Source organism: Ranitomeya imitator, chromosome 1 (genome assembly GCF_032444005.1).
Source record: "Ranitomeya imitator isolate aRanImi1 chromosome 1, aRanImi1.pri, whole genome shotgun sequence".
Classification (NCBI taxonomy): Eukaryota; Metazoa; Chordata; class Amphibia; order Anura; family Dendrobatidae; genus Ranitomeya; species Ranitomeya imitator.
Window position 1 is genome coordinate 531,450,921 of NC_091282.1, and position 16,925 is coordinate 531,467,845.

The window sequence follows — 16,925 nt, forward strand, 5'->3', positions numbered from 1 at the left end:
CAATTCTCTCGGATGAGGAGACGATGGAGAAAAAAATCTCCATCTATTCCATTCCATCAGCGGTCATCTGAGTGCAGACCGATGTTTTCCCCACACTCAAACTCTGGCATGCTGCATTTTTTCCCCGTACTGGCTTGATTCAAAGAAATTTGACATGTGCATAACCCCAGTGTCTAACATTGGTCTGAGTGCGACCCAGTGATTTGTTGGATCGCATTTGGACAAATATGGTTGTTTGCACGAGCCCTTTTATAGCAGCATTAACTCAACACCATTTTACAGACAACAGCAACGCTACCACCATTGGGCTGAACACGTCAACAACTTTCTAAGAAAATATATTTCTAACGGTCCTATTAACATGAAGTTCTCACAGATGTTGGTAACAACCCATCCAATGCACACAAGCAAGGAAATCAAACCATATATGTACATAAATTAAATTGTGTAATAATGAGAAATAACACTGGGAAAAAGTATTGAACACATGAAGAAAGAGGTGAAGAGCATCTCATGATGGGTAAAACTAGTGAGCTGTCTCAAGACCTTCACAAACTACGGTAATTATTGCAAAACATACTGATAGCATTAGCTACAGAAGAATTTCTAATCTACTGAAGGTCCCATTCAACACTGTTGGGGCTATAATCATGGCCAATTTCAGTTCTTGTTTTTTTCCCCTTCTACCAAGAGCCATAACTGTTTTATGTTTCTGTCCACATAGAAATATGATGGCTTGGTTTGTGAGATGAGTTGTAATTTTGAATGACACTATTCATTTTACCATATAGTGTACTGGAAAACAGGAAACAAAATTCCAAGAGTGGTGAAATTGCGAAAAAAAGAAAAACCGCCATTCTTTACATTGTTTCTTTAGGAATTATTTTTATAGTGACACACTGCGGTAAAAATTACCTGGCAATATAGTTCTCATCGGTACGATTTTTTTGTGTTTTTTCTTTTTTAATTACCATTGTAGTGGTGAAGAAAACCTCCAGAAGTTTGTAAAAAAAATAAATAAAAAAAATTGGGTTCTGTTGCCATTTTAGTTTGCGTTGAATTTATTAGTCCCCTTTAAAGGACTTGAACCTGTGCTCATCTGATCGCTTGTACTATACTGTACACAGCAATACCACAGTATTGCTGCATATAGCAAAAATCACTGTCTGCTTTGAAGCACGGCCACAGGCACAGTTTCATAGGAACCTTGTTATCATAGGCACGGAGGCCTTGAATAGACACCTGGCTATCATAGCAACCCATCAGCTCTGAACGGAGCTCCATAGACTGAATGTGCAATGTGGCGCGCGCCGCTGCGAGTATTCAGTGCTGTTCGTTTCCCATGAGGTGGACTACAAAAAAATGGCTGCCGGGGGCGGCACATGCGCAGATGGAGATCTTGGCACCAACATCTCAGGAGATGAGATCTCAGCGCTGGTTTTCAGCTGTTCCATATTCCTTCCAGTTTGGATGACAGATAGAACAGTGCTCTGTGTGAGATGTGTTTACAACCTAGCCCTACTTTACTATTCTCCAGAACTTTATCCCCGACCTGTCTGGCATGATCCTTTTGTTTTCATGATACCTTTGATCCCTAATGGACTTAACCCCATTCTGACATTAGACGTACTATCCCGTCGAGGTGGTATGGGCCCGTATGACTACCGATGGGATAGTACGTCTAAAGCGACCAGCGGCGTTTACGGGGGAGGGGGGGAGAGAGCGGCCGATCGCAGGGGGGAGAGAGCGGCCGATCGCAGCCGGGGGTCAGCTGACTATCGCAGCTGACATCCGGCACTATGTGCCAGGAGCGGTCACTGACCTCTCCTGGCACATTAACCCCCAGCACACTGCAATCAAAGATGATCACAGCATTCCGGCGGCATAGGGAAGCATCGCACAAGGAGAGGGCTCCCTGTGTGCATCCTTGAGACTGATCGCGTTGCTCCGAGGGTCTCCTACCTCCTCCTCCCTGCAGGCCCGGATCCAAAATGGCTGCAGGGGGCCTTCTGGGTCCTGCAGGGATGTGGCTTTCAAGCGCCTGCTCAGAGCAGGCACCCTGAAAACTCCCTGCAGTGCCTGTCAGATCGCTGATCTGACACAGTGCATTTCAAAGAGTCAGATCAGCGATCTGACACTATAGCAGGATGTCCCCCTGGGGCAATGTAAAACAGTTAGAAAAAATATATATTTACATGTGTAAAAAATAAAATAAAATTCCTAAATAAAGAAAAAAAAATAGTGTTCCAATAAATACATTTCTTTATCTAAATAAAAAAAAAAGTACACATATTTAGTATCGCCGTGTCCGTAACGACCCGACCTATAAAACTGTCCCACTAGTTAACCCCTTCAATGAACACCGTAAATAAAAAAAAAAAAACCTGAGGCAAAAAACGACGCTTTATCATACCGCCAAACAAAAAGTGGAATAACATGCGATCAAAAAGACAGATATAAATAACCATGGTACCGCTGAAAGCGTCATCTTGTCACGCAAAAAACGAGCAGCGACACAGCGTCATCAACGAAAAAATAAAAAAGTTATAGTCCTCAGAATAAAGGGATGCAAAAATAATTATTTTTTATATAAAATAGTTTTTACCATATAAAAGCGCCAAAACATAAAAAGAGATATAAATGAGGTATCGCTGTAATTGTTCTGACCCGAAGAATAAAACTGCTTTATCAATTTTATCAAACGTGGAATGATAGAAGCACCATCCCCAAAAGAAACACATCACATGAGGGGCTCTCCAAACGCGACATGGCATCCGATCTCAATTCCAGCCAATTCTGCGTTGAAAAAGTAAAACAGTGCTCCTTCCCTTCCAAGCTCTCCCGTGCGCCCAAACAGGGGTTTACCCCAACATATGGAGTATCAGCGTACTCAGGACAAATTGGACAACAACTTTTGGGGTCCAATTTCTCCTGTTACCCTTGGGAAAATATAAAACCAGGGGCTAAAAAATAATTTTTGTGGAAAAAAAAAGGATTTTTTATTTTCACAGCTCTGTGTTATAAACTGTAGTGAAACACTTGGGGGTTCAACGTTCTAACAACACATCTAGATAAGTTCCTTGGGGGGTCTAGTTTCCAATATGGGGTCACTTGGGGGTTTCTACTGTTTAGCTACATCAGGGGCTCTGCAAACGCAATGTGACGCCTGCAGACCATTCCATCTAAGTTTGCATTACAAACGGAGCTCCTTCCCTTCCAAGCTCTGTCATGCGCCCAAACAGTGGTTTACCCCTACATATGGGGTATCAGCACACTCAGGACAAATTGCACAACAACTTTTGGGGTCCAGTTTCTTCTGTTACCTTTGGGAAAATAAAAAATTGGGAGTGAAAAGATCATTTTTGTGAAAAAATATGATTTTTTTTATTTTTACGGCTCTACATTATAAACTTCTGTGAAGCACTTGGTGGGTAAAAGTGCTCACCACACATCTAGATAAGTTCCTTATGGGGTCTACTTTCCAAAATGGTGTCACTTCTGGGGGGTTTCAAAGTTTAGGCACATCAGCGGCTCGCCAAACGCGACATGGCGTCCCATCTAAATTCCAGTCAATTTTGCATTGAAAAGTCAAACCGCGCTCCTTCCCTTCCGAGCTCTGCCATGCGCCCAAACAGTAGTTTACCACCACATATGGGGTATCAGCGTACTCAGGAGACATTAGACCCCAAAAGTTGTTGTACAAGTAGTCCTGTTACCCTTGGTAAAGTAAAACAAATTGGAGCTGTGAAATTTTTTGTGAAAAACATCGCGTTGCTCCGGGGGTCTCAGGGAAGCACATAGGGAGCCCCCTCCCTGCGCGATGCTTCCCTATAATACCGGCATAGTGCCGGGGGTTAATGTGCCGGGGCCGGTCCGTGACCGCTCTTGGCACAAAGTGCTGGATGTCAGCTGCGATAGGCAGCTGACACCCGGACGCGCTCCCCCCGTGAGCGCGGCCGATCGCGCTGGATGTACTATTCCGTCCTTGGGAAGTAAGGCCCACCCCACATGGACGGAATAGTACGTCCAATGGCAGAAAGGGGTTAATGACAGGGCCAATTATTACAATTCTGACCACTGTCCCTTTATGAGGTTATAACTCTGGAACGCTTCAACGGATCCGGAAAATTCTGACAGTTTTCTCTTCACATATTGTACTTCATGATGGTGGTAAAATTTTGTTTATATTACGTTTAATTGTGAAAAAAATGGATTTAGTGAAAATTTTGCAATTCTCCAACTTTGAATTTTTATGCCCTCAAATCAGAGAGATATGTCACACAAAATAGTTAATAAGTAAGGTTTCCTACATATCTACTTTACATCAGCACAATTTTGGAAACAAAATTTTTTTTTGTTAGGGAGTCATAAGGGTTAAAATTTGACCAGCGATTTCTCACTTTTACAACACCATTTTTTTTTTCTAGGGACCACATCACATTTGATTCACTTTGAGGGGGTCTATATGATAGAAAATAGCAAAAAGTGACACCATTCTAAAAAATACACCCCTCAAGGTGCTCAAAACCACTTTTTAGAAGTATAGTAACCCTTCAGGTGCTTCACGGGAATTTTTGGAATGTTTAAAAAAAAAAATGAACATTTTACTTTTTCACAAAAAATGACTTCAGATCTAATTTGTTTTATTTTACCAAGGGTAACAAGAGAAATTGGACCCCAAAAGTTGTTGTGCAATTTGTCCGGAGTACGCCGATACCCCATATGTGGGGGTAAACCACTGTTTGGGCGCTTGGCAGAGCTCGGAAGAAAAGAAGCACAGTTTGACTTTTTCAACGCAGAATTGGCTGGAATTGAAATCAGACGCCATGTCACATTTGGAGAGGCCCTGATGTGCTTAAACAGTGGAAACCCCCCACAAGTGACCCATTTTTGTAAAGTAGACCACCTACGGGACTTATCTAGATGTGTGGTGTGCACTTTGAACCCCCAATTGTTTCACTAAAGTTTACAATGTAGAGCAGTGAAAATTAAAAAATAATTTTATTTCCACAAAAATGATCTTTTAGCGCCCAATTTTGCATTTTCCCAAGGGTATCTGGAGAAATTGGACTTGAAAAGTTGTGCAATTTGTCCTGAGTACGCCGATACCCCATATGTGGAGAAAACTACTGTTTGGGTGCATGGCAGAGCTCGGAAGGGAAGAAGTGGCGTTTTGGAGAGCCCCTGATGTACCTAAACAGTAGAAACCCCCCCCCCAAGTGACCTCATATTGGAAACTAGACCCCCCAAGGAACTTATCTAGATGTGTTGTGAGAACTTTGAAGGTCCAAGTGTTTCACTAAAGTTTATAACGCAGAGCCGTGAAAATAAAAAATCATTTATTTTTCCACAAAAAATGATTTTTAGCCCCAGTTTTGTATTTTCCCAAGGGGAGGTAAACCATTGTTTGGGTGCACAGCAGAGCTCGGAAGGGAAGGGGCACCGTTTTACTTTTTCAATGCAGAATTTGATGGAATTGAGATCGGACGTCATGTTGCGTTTGTATTGCCCCTGATGTGCCTAAACAGTGGAACCCCCAATTCTAACTCCAACCCTAACCCCAATGCAACCCTAACCCTAATCCAACCATAACCACACCCCTAACCCCAACACACCCCTAACCCTAATCCCAACCCTAACCACAACCCTAACCCGAACACACCCCTAACCCTAATCCTAACCTAACCAGTTGTCACGGATCCCTCTATGTGGTGTCACTAATTCGTCACGTACCCGCTCTCAGCATGTGACTTGGGGTTGTGCCTGCAAGGGTTAATCAATCTCCCCACTATCAGTCCAGCATTCAACCACTGTCCTATGCTGTAATGGGAGCATAAATCACACACCGACCCAGGCTACACACCCGCTCATACACGCTGCCACCACTCACCGAATCCACGGGCGAGAAGTCCCGGAAATAGTACTAATACTGTCTACCACTCATACGGATCATACAGTTTAAGGCTATGGATTCTTTTAGAACATTCAAGGTTCAACTTGTTAAAGTTTTATGCTTTAATACAAAAAGGTTCAGTGCATACAGTAAGAAAAAGGTATAAAAATATGATAATAAAAAGACATACAACTATGCAAAACAGTACAAAATAACAGGAGAAAAACTTACAGAAATAGCTAACTTGTGGTCTGCTTCTGCTCCCTGGGGGGGTGAATATGGAGTTGGTGGAACACATCAGCTTCCGCTGCCCTCACATGTGAACATGTAACCATAACCCTAACCACACCCCTAACCCTGGCACACCCTTAACCCAACCGTAAACGTAATCCAAACCCTAACTTTAGCCCCAACCCTGACTTTAGCCCCAACCCGAACCTAACGGGAAAATGGAAATAAATACATGTTTGCAATTTTATTATTTTTCCCTAAGTAAGGCGGTGATAAAGGGGGGTTTTATTTACTATTTATAGCGGGTTTTTATGTTTGGCAGCTGTCACACAATAAAAGACGCTTTTTATTTCAAAAAATATTTTTTGCATCACCAAATTTTGAGAGCTATAATTTTTCCATATTTGGCCCCACAGATGTTATGGACCTGGTGGTTAGGAGCACCCGGAACGACCTGATGGTTAAACTCACACAGGACAAGCTCTGGGAAGTGGGAGCTCTGCCGACCGCAACCCCTAATCCTATCACACAACTAGAAATAGCCGTGGAGCGTACCTAACACGACCTAGACGCCTCTTCACAGCCTAAGAGCTAACTAGCCCTAAAGATTGAAAATAAAGCCTACCTTGCCTCAGAGAAATTCCCCAAAGGAAAAGGCAGCCCCCCACATATATTGACTGTGAGTAAAGATGAAAGTCACAAACACAGAAATGAAACAGGTTTTAGCAAAGGGAGGCCCGACTTACTTAACAGACTGAGGATAGGAAAGGTATCTTTGCGGTCAGCACAAAACCCTACAAAAAAACCACGCAGAGTGTGTAAAAAGACCTCCGCACCGACTCACGGTGCGGAGGTGCCACTCTGCATCCCAGAGCTTCCAGCTAGCAAGACAAAATCATGATAGCCAGCTGGACAAGGAAACAATGAACAAATAAATAACTAGCAGGGACTTAGCTTCTGCTGGAGTAGACAGGTCACCAGAAAGATCCAAGAGCGAACTGAACCAGTACAAGAACATTGACAGCTGGCATGGAGTAACGATCTGAGTGGAGTTAAATAGAACAGCCAGCCAAAGAATAAACTATGTCACCTGTGGAAGGAACCTCAGAAGCAGCAGCTCCACTCACAGCCACCAGAGGGAGTCCATGGACAGAACACGCCGAAGTACCATTCATGACCACAGGAGGGAGTTCGATAACAGAATTCACAACACACAGAGTCATGTGAGATCTTGTTTTTGTGGACGAGTTGACGTTTTTATTGGTACCATTTTCAGGCACATGACATTTTTGATCGTTTTTTATTCCGATTTTTGTTAGGCAGAATGAACAAAAAACAGCTATTCATTAATTTCTTTTGGGGAGGGGCATTTATACCGTTCCGCGTTTGGTAAAATTGATAAAGCAGTTGTATTCTTCAGGTCAGAACAATTACAGTGATACCTCATTTATATCATTTTTAATGTTTTGGCGCTTTTATACAATAAAAACTATTTTACACAAAAAATAATTATTTTTGCATCGCTTTATTCTGAGGGGTATAATTTTTTTTATTTTTTCGCCGTTGACGCTGTATGGTGGCTCGTTTTTTGCGGGACAAGATGATGTTTTCAGCAGTACCATTTTTATTATATCCGTCTTTTTGATTGCGTGTTATTCCACTTTTTGTTCAGCGGTATGATGATAAAGCATTGTTTTTTTACTTTTTTTTTTTTTACTGTGTTCACTGAAGGTGTGGATGAAGGACCACCACATCAAATCCCTGTCATGGCCAGCCCAATCTCCAGACCTGAACTGAACCCCATCTGATCTGTGATCCGGCAGTGCCGTCGACCACAGTTTTGTGCACTTCTGAAAAGAAGGACACAGCTGAACAGCGGCCAGACAGAGGCCAAATTAAATCTCCTGTCTCATTATAGTGAAAGGATCCCTCGGGGGGGTTCATCTGAATCACGTTACTCAGAAATTTAGATGGAAACCTCAAAATAAGTGCTCAGCGTAGAGCGACGGATAAACATGATCCCAAACTTTATGTAAAATGGTCCCAATAACAGCTTCAACTCAATCCACAAAAAAGGCAAGTCCCCAACTCAGGTCTTTTATCTGTTAATGGAAATATAGGGGAGATGTGTACGCCCAAATAACATTCACTAAGGTTTTAGACCTTAATTAGCCTGTTAGGGTTAAAGCCTGTTCACTATCATCGATAGGAAAGGTCAGGTGATACAAATTTCCCAGATTTATAAAAAAAAAAACTGCCTCCCATAACCTTGTGCCAAAAAGAGAAGCATGGGTTCTTTTAAGCAGCTGCCTAGCACGCTGAAAATGAAAATGGTGGAAGCCCACAAAGCAAGCCAAGACTATAAGACTTGACTTGCCTATAAGGCAAATCGCTTTCAAGCTGCCCTTTCCAAAATGAAATGTAATAAAAAAAAAAAAAAAAAAATCAAGATTTAAGTGAGAGCTACTCATAGAATTGCTAGAGAGTCAAATCAGAACCCCGCTTGACTGCAAAAGACCTTCAGAAAGATTTAGTAGACTCTGGAGGTTAAAATGGAACTCTTTGTCCACAACAAAGGTATGTGTTGAGAAAAAAGGACACAGAATTTCAGGAAAAGAACATTTTGCCAACTATTAAGCATAGGGGTGCATCAATCATGCTTTGGGGTTGTGTTATAGCCAATCCCATGGGGAACATTTCATGAGTAGAGAGAAGAATGGAATAAATTTCAACAAATTATTGATGCAAGCATAACACCATCTGTAAATCAAAAAGCTGAGGTTGAAAAGAATCTGTGGCTAGACCTCAAAATAGGAGTGCATGCAAGACAACCCAGGAATCTCACAGAACTGGAAGAATTTTCCAACGGTGAATGGATGAAAATCCCTCAAACAAGAAATAAAAGACTCTTGGCAAGAAGGGGTGCTACTAGGTACTAACCAAGCAGGAAGCCCAAACTTTTGGCCGATTTTACTTTTTATGATATTTCAAATGTAAAAGTTTGGAGAAGAAAAATTTAAAAAAATGTATATTTATATATAAAAGTCAGAAGGACGGTAAAACCTAGGATTTACCGTTCAATCTGGACATTCACCGAGGCCGTCGGTAAAAGCTCAAAATGAAAAGTAAAATTGGACTTTTACCGGTGAAGTTTTGGTAAATGTTAACATTGCTCAACAGCGTTGGTAAAAGTGAGAAATATCTGGTGTGAAGATGGACTTTAACCAAGCGCTGTTGGTAAATGTGCACATTTACCACGGCTTCTTGGTAAATGTAGCTGAGAAGGATGTAATAAAAAGTGTAAGCCACCGCGGGCGAGGAAATGGAGGACACAGTGTTCAAAGTTTTTATAAATGTAATAAGAGTAAATGGGGAAAATATGGTAATAACAATGAACAAAATCTGCTAAGAATAAAAATATTTCTAACGATTAAGGCCTTCATCAGAGTCAGAAATTGCGTTTAGTTAACTTTTACCACCATCATCTGCTGGTCAGAGTCATAATTCTGTGACTCAAAGTTACTTTTACCAACACATGCTGGTAAATAAAGATTTACCAATTCGCCCAGGTAAAAGTCCAAAATCGTTCGTTTATATGGAATACATCTGACTTTTACCAATGCTGTTGAGAAATGTTAACATTTACCAAGACTTCACCAGTAAAAGTCCAATTTTACTTTTCATTTTGAGCTTTTACCGACGGCCTCGGTGAATGTCCAGATTGACCGGTAAGTCCTAGGTTTTACCGTCCTTCTGACTTTTACAGTGATATATATATATATATATATACACACACACACACATGTATGTAGCAGAGCCTATGTATATGTAGCAGAGCTAGGTATGTTTATGCATATGAAGTGGAGCTGGATGTGTGTATAAGTAGCAGAGCAGCGTGTGTGCGCAGCAGTGTTGTCTACATGTGAGCGGTGCTGGGAGCGTACATAATGTGTGTGCTGTAAAGTTATATTACGTATAATGCACAAGCTGCAGAGAAACAATAACAATAGATCCATTATCTCCCTACTTTATGAAAGTTAATCAAAATATTTTTGAATGACCCTTCCATTTTTTTTTTATTATTATTTTTAACTTTGCTAGGGAGCTTTCAACTACATGAAAATACGTTTTTCCTATTTTCTGCTCTCTAAACCTGAAAAGTGTCTTATAGTAAGGTGCATCCGACAGTCCGAATAACATTGATCCTGTTCCAATATCTATGTAGTAAGCTCGGTTCTCTTGCCGAATCTATGTGGTGAGCTCGGTTATACTCCAGTATGTCTGAAGTAATGTAGTAAGCTTGGTTCTTCTCCAATATCTATGTAGCAAGCCTGGTTCTGTCCCCCATGTACATGTAGCAAGGGTAGTTCTCTTCCCATACCTATGTTGTAAGATTTGTTCTGCTCCCATATCTTATGTATTAAGTTAGTTCTGTTCTTGTTTCTATGTAGTAAGTTTGGTTTTGTTCCTGTATGTATGTAACCTTCGTAGTGACCCTTGGCTCTTGTAGAAACCTTGGTTCTGCTCCCGTATCTATATAGCAAGCTTGTGATGAAGGAAAAAAAACACAGGTGTGTGGTAATATCTTAAAAAAAAAAAGTGTGACAACCTCAAGACGTGTTGAAAATAAAACTGCAATTAATGCAGTTCTGTCTATCCTGGATCCTTCATCAGTCCACGAGCAGAGCAGAAAAGTCCATATTATTTTCCTTTATCACTCCTATCTGGTCTTCTGATCTATAAATCTATTGCAGCTTATTATCGTTATACCTTGGAATTTTTGCGTATCCCACAATTGCATCAGGTTAGTGTATGTTTTTTAAACAAATTTTTTTTATATACCGCTGGTTTGCTCTCTAACTCCTGTAAACACTATGTTGTAAGCTTGGCTCTGCTCCCGTATCTACGTAGTAAGCTTGGATATGTTGCAAACAGCTCAATAATGTATTTAGTATTGCACAAGTGTGTGCAATCCCATAATGAAAACAACACCAACTATGATTATTTTTAATGGCCAGTTACCTCTGTTGCTTTATTGAAGCAACCAGAGATTAGGAGGTTAACGGCCACCACAACTTGTGGGCCAGTGTTTTATGATTGCACCCCAGGCTAAAACTTACCAGCCAGACCCTAGTATGGGGTATAATATTTTTATTAAGAAAAAAAAATCAGGTTTTGTGTCAGTCAAAATTGAAAATATTTTCTGACAGCGAAAGGTTTAATTTACTGAAGGAATTCTATTGTGCTTAGTAATACCCTAAAAATGAACATTGTGATAAACCAATTTAATAGGTAGAATATAAAATATAAACACTTACATCTGCATAATGGCCAATCATAGAACAGCGAAAACACTTTTTCTGCCAATGAGGTCGCTCACTACAGTCTTGGTAGATATGACCTGGCATAAAACAGTTTGAACAATACGGGTCTGGGCAATCATACTGCAAATGTCCTCGTCTTCCACAAAGGCAACACGCTGGCAATTTCTGGTAAAAAGAAAAAAGAAAATATATTATAATCATTACCAAGCACTATAATTGAAATATGCAATAACTAAAAAGTATAATGCTTTCCATAAAAAAAATAATGAAAACAGAAAAAAAAAAGTTTTTTCATTTGCTCACATAGCTAGATAAATGTGTGAAATTGGGCTACCCGACTTCTCATTTCAATAGTTAAAAGTGAAGTGTATATATTAAACAAATTTTGAACAAATAAATAGTAAAAGCGAATGCATGAAACTTTGTTAATATATTTTATCATAGATTTCAGATTTTTGTCTCCACTTATGAGCAACTTATTCCCTCCTGACTACAGAACTCATCATCTACTCTGAAAAACCAGCTGAACTCTGACTTCCTCAATGTGCAGGTAACACAGCCTATTATACGCTGTGGAAAGGGGGGAAGAAGAATGAGGAGCAGCATGAGCAAACAAGCAGTGCGAAACAGAAAGATTGTGCTGATGTCACAAATCATTATGGGATTCGTGGCAGCTCTGGGTCCGCTGGAATTTAAAAGTAGTTTGTTCCTTTGAGCCTTGCAAGAGTTAATGTCAGTCTCCTGTTGGCAGCTTCTTTTAGGCTGGTCAAATGTTGTTGGTTGGTAACCACTCCCAGATCCTTTTAGTCACAAGACCCATCAGATAATCGTCGGTTATTGTGTTTACTTCTATGCAGACCAGCTAGGTGTGTGGAGCTCTCCCTGTGGCTGTGGTATTGCCACTGTTGGGAGTCCTGTTTACCCGGAGCCGTTTACTCTCCCGCTTTGGTGCGTATTGTCAGTTTGTCTCTTTCCCTGTTGTTATATCACCTGCAGTGGCAAGGTTAGTATCCTTGCTGGCCAGTGCACTAGCCAGGGTTAGCTGAGATGACAGCCAAGGTCTAGGCACGTGACGGCAGCCGGGAAGGGGGGAGGAAAGGACACACATAGGGCGTTAGGGGGAGCTTAGGGACAGACACAGGATGGTGTCAAGAGTTGTCCCATCCCTCACCCGCTATCCTTAGGGCCTTCCTCTCCTCTCCCTTTATCCTCTCGTTATACCCATATGTTGTGCCGTCCACCGGACATGACAGTTGAGCTTTCCAACATGTCTTCTCTTGCCTGTTCTGTAATGTGCATGCATCAGGAAAGGCCAAAGAGAGCCAATGACTCAGAAGTAAAGCCGATGCATGCACACCACAGTACTATGCTCTGCCCTCTGCAGTGCAGAGTGAAGTACGCCTGCGCAGGAGGGTGATTGGGAGACACCGTATGGATAACTTAGAATGCGTCATCTACATGAAGTAGCGACGAGGAGACGATTGTGGTAAGTGAGGAAGAGCCGGATAAAGACCAGAGCCACCTGTGGGACCGGACTAACTTGGATATAATGAATTTTCTTTTTTTTTTTGTGCCATGCAGAGGGGATTGGGGACTTACATACAGCTTGTTAGAATGCTGTAAAAATGGTCTTAAAGGTGGTGGCCATACTTTATTTTGGGGAAACCTAGTGATGGGTTCCCTTTAAGCCAGCCCCCTTCTTTCTTTATACATCGGCTGTGATAGAGAATGGGGCTAATTTAATCAGCAAGCCATGAAGTTTGCAAACTAGTATAATGGAATTTAGAATAAACTGGGAAATAAGTTGCTTACCACGATCAGGAACAAATAAATCACCGTAAGTCATACAGAGGGAAAAAAAACAGTTGTTGAAAGCAAAGTTTTCCAATTTTGGAACGAGAAGATGTTGAACTGGTAAAACGTTTCCTGGAGCTCTAATAGTCTCGACTCAAAATTATCAATTAATAACTAATTGGCCATTTAATACAAAGTCAATACATCATAGTTTTGTCACATTTCTTGCAGCCATTATTTTGTTAACAATTACATGTGCAGGTTTATTGGGAGATGCCCACAGTCTAGTCATAATCAAACAAAACAACAGGATGATCTTGCAGACTACATCTAGTTAACTTACTTTAGGCTCGGGGCAACTTTTTGACAAATGACCACGCTTGTTACAGTTCCTGCATATAACATTCTTATCTTCCGGATAGTAGCGGAATTTGGAACGTCGTAGGCGAGTAGTGTTTGTGATCTGAGCCTTAAATTGGGAAAGAAGTGGAGGATTAATAACGTGATGGCTGATGATAGAGATAAACATTTTAAAATTAAATTTTACCCATTCCTTGCTTAGGGACTCTGCATATAATATGTTCCATCACTAATTACATGTTCATGTAAACTGCAACATTTAAACCAACACTGCCTGAAATGATTACGTTTTTTTTCTTTAGTGTGGATGTAAATATATGTGCAATTTAGGTTATAGAGGTAAGCATATTAGCATATAAATCATGTACCGTATTTTTCGGACTACAAGATGCACTTTTTCCCCCCAAAAAAAGGGGGGGAAATGGGGGGTGCGTCTAATAGTCGAAATGCAGGCTTACCGTGGGGGCAGAGGTGCGGTGGCAGAGGTGCGGTGGCAGAGGTGCGGCGGCAGAGGAGGCGCAGTAAGCTGGGTCCCTTTCTCCGGTGAGGTGATGCAGCAGCCCGGTAAGCAGGAGAGCCGGGTGAATCCTGTTAGCGGTGGTGGCGGCCATTTTCCTGAGGCCGCGCGTGCGCAGATGGAGCGCTCTGCTTCCCGGGGCTTCAGGAAAATAGCCGCCGCGATCTGCGCACGCGCGGCCTCCCGCGGCCATTTTCCTGAAGCCCCGGGAAGCAGAGCACTCCATCTGCGAATGCGCGGCCTCAGAAAAATGGCCGCCACCACCGCTAACAACAGGATTCACCCGGCTCTCCTGCTTACCGGGCTGCTGCATCACCTCACTGGAGAAAGGGACCCCGCTTACTGCGCCTCCTCTGCCGCTGCACCTCTGCCACCGCACCTCTTCTGCCACCGGAAGCCTGCATGGTAAGCCTGGGACCCCTCTCACGCCATACCTCTCACTGCACCTCCTGATCTCAGCACCTCCTGATCCCAGCACCTCCTGATCCCAGCACCTTCTCATCCCAGCACCTTCTCATCCCAGCACCTCCTGATCCCAGCACCTCCTGATCCCAGCACCTTCTCATCCCAGCACCTTCTCATCTCAGCACCTCCTGATCCCAGCACCTTCTCATCCCAGCACCTTCTGATCCCAGCACCTTCTGATCCCAGCACCTCCTGATCCCAGCACCTCCTGATCCCAGCACCTTCTCATCCCAGCACCTCCTGATCCCAGCACCTCCTCATCCCAGCACCTCCTCATCCCAGCATCACCCCACCTCTGCCGACACCTTGCCTCCTGTGACCCTGCTCTGCCACCACCAGCCCCAGGTAAGATACTGTAAATTCGGACAATAAGACGGACCCCCATCTTATAAAAAATCTTTTTTTCTGCAATTTTCACCCCAAATTTGGGGTGCGCCTTATGGTCCGGTGCGTCTTATAGTCCGAAAAATACGGTAATATACAACTTAATACAATATCATAGGGAAAAATAACTATAAATTAGTAATTTTAAATAAATGATCACATAACTATCATCTATTGACTTATATTTGACAGTATATTGGTGTTAGACAGGGTGGATAAAAATCAATGTTTTAAAAAAAAAAAAAAAAAAATCGGATTTTTTTTATTTAAATCGGATTTTTTTTAATTTAAATCGGATTTTTTTCAATAAACTGCTTTTTGAGGAAAATATTTTACCATCCAAAGGTTCTTCCATCATGAGATAAAGCTGAGTTGTTTAACTCAGTAGAATAAAGGCTGTATATGTGTAACATTCACAATGCCATGCTCTTCCAGAGGTTTCTGTAGGATTAGTGGGCAGTTTCTCTCCTATATTTTCACAGACGCTCGCTTTACTTACGCAGTTCTCAAAACTGAATTTGACTCCGCAGAGGTCCCAGCCTCTTCTTCACGGCAAAAATGTTACAACATGGACAGAGTTGAGAAAAAGACCTTAATCCTATTGTTCTACAAACCTATGAATACAGAATCAACCCCTTCAGTGCCAAGTCCAAGAAGTTAGACAATATGTTTCTGATTGTTTGGAGTGGAATAGATCCTCACAACACAAGAAGAATGTGAATCTAAGTGTGAGGAGGAGGAAAGGCAAGCAGACAAGAAAATGAAAGTGAAACTTTGAGCACAATACTGCAGCATAGCCACAGACAGACAAGTCTGGATCTGTTTGTGTGTACGATCTGAGGTTTATTACATTCTTTCCTTATAATGGCAGCAGGCCGTAAAAGAGACCCAGTTTGGGAATATTTTAATGAAGCTCCTTCACCTATCGGTAAGGCAGGCATGCGTGCAAAATGCAAACGATGCAACAAAGAGATGCAAGGCCTGGTGGCGCGAATGAGGCAACATCATGAGAAGTGCGGTGATGAAGATGACCAAAGAAACACTTCTGAACAGGCAGGATCTTCAGGTTGGTAAACATTTTTATTGAATCCTATTTCTAAAGACTGAACTGTCATGTGTGAGAAAAATTATATTTCTTATTATTACTGCATGTTACTGTCATTTGGTACAGTTATGAAGAAAAACAAATATTCCTTTTGGGGCAGGGGCAGTGATGTGTTGTGTACAATAAGCAGAAATTGTATAAACAATAAAATAACAGCATTGACTTTTTTTGTTTAGGGGAATTCATGGATTCTGGAAACTATCCACCTCCAAGATCACCATCATCCTGTTCTACAGTTTCAGAGTTATCCATCCAGGATAGTGCTTCATTAGCAGCAGTATCATCATCAGACACCCACAGCCACATATCACCATCACCCAAAAGGAAGAAAAAACCTTTACCTCCTGGAACCACCATAGATAGGTTTGTGATAAGAACTAGCAGATTAGAAAAAGAGTTGATTGATGAAAAAATTGCCCAGTTTATTTATGCAACGAACTCTTCTTTCCGTCTGACTGAGAACCCACATTTCATTAATATGGTTCAGTCACTGAGACCAGGATACAGTCCACCCAGCAGAGCTGATGTTGGAGGGTAAAATTGTTAACCTAAGTATTGATGGGTGGAGTAATGTCCACAATGATCCTATTGTATGTGCTTGTATAACAACAGAAGAAGGTAAAGTCTTCCTTGCACAAACAACTGATACGTCAGGAAATGCACACACAGCAGAATACTTACAAGAAGTGGCAGTAAAAGCTATAATGACATGTGAACTAAAATTCAAATGTCTAGTACGCAGTTTGGTCACTGACAATGCTGCAAACGTATCCAAGATGAGAAGAGATTTAGAAGAGCAGGGAGGGAATACAAAGCTGCTAATAACATATGGGACAAGCACTGACTCCAGCT

General features: G+C 41.7%; 1 protein-coding gene across 1 annotated transcript in view; it reads right to left on the reverse strand.

The window, feature by feature from the left end:
• ZCCHC7 (zinc finger CCHC-type containing 7) overlaps nucleotides 1-16,925 on the reverse strand; it is a 299,973-nt gene that overhangs the window by 134,689 nt on the left and 148,359 nt on the right. The window contains exons 4-5 of the mRNA XM_069767439.1: nucleotides 13,586-13,711; nucleotides 11,443-11,613 (exon numbers count right to left, since the gene is read on the reverse strand). Of these exons, the coding sequence (XP_069623540.1) occupies nucleotides 11,443-11,613; nucleotides 13,586-13,711 (297 nt within the window). The remainder of the gene's footprint in view (nucleotides 1-11,442; nucleotides 11,614-13,585; nucleotides 13,712-16,925) is intronic.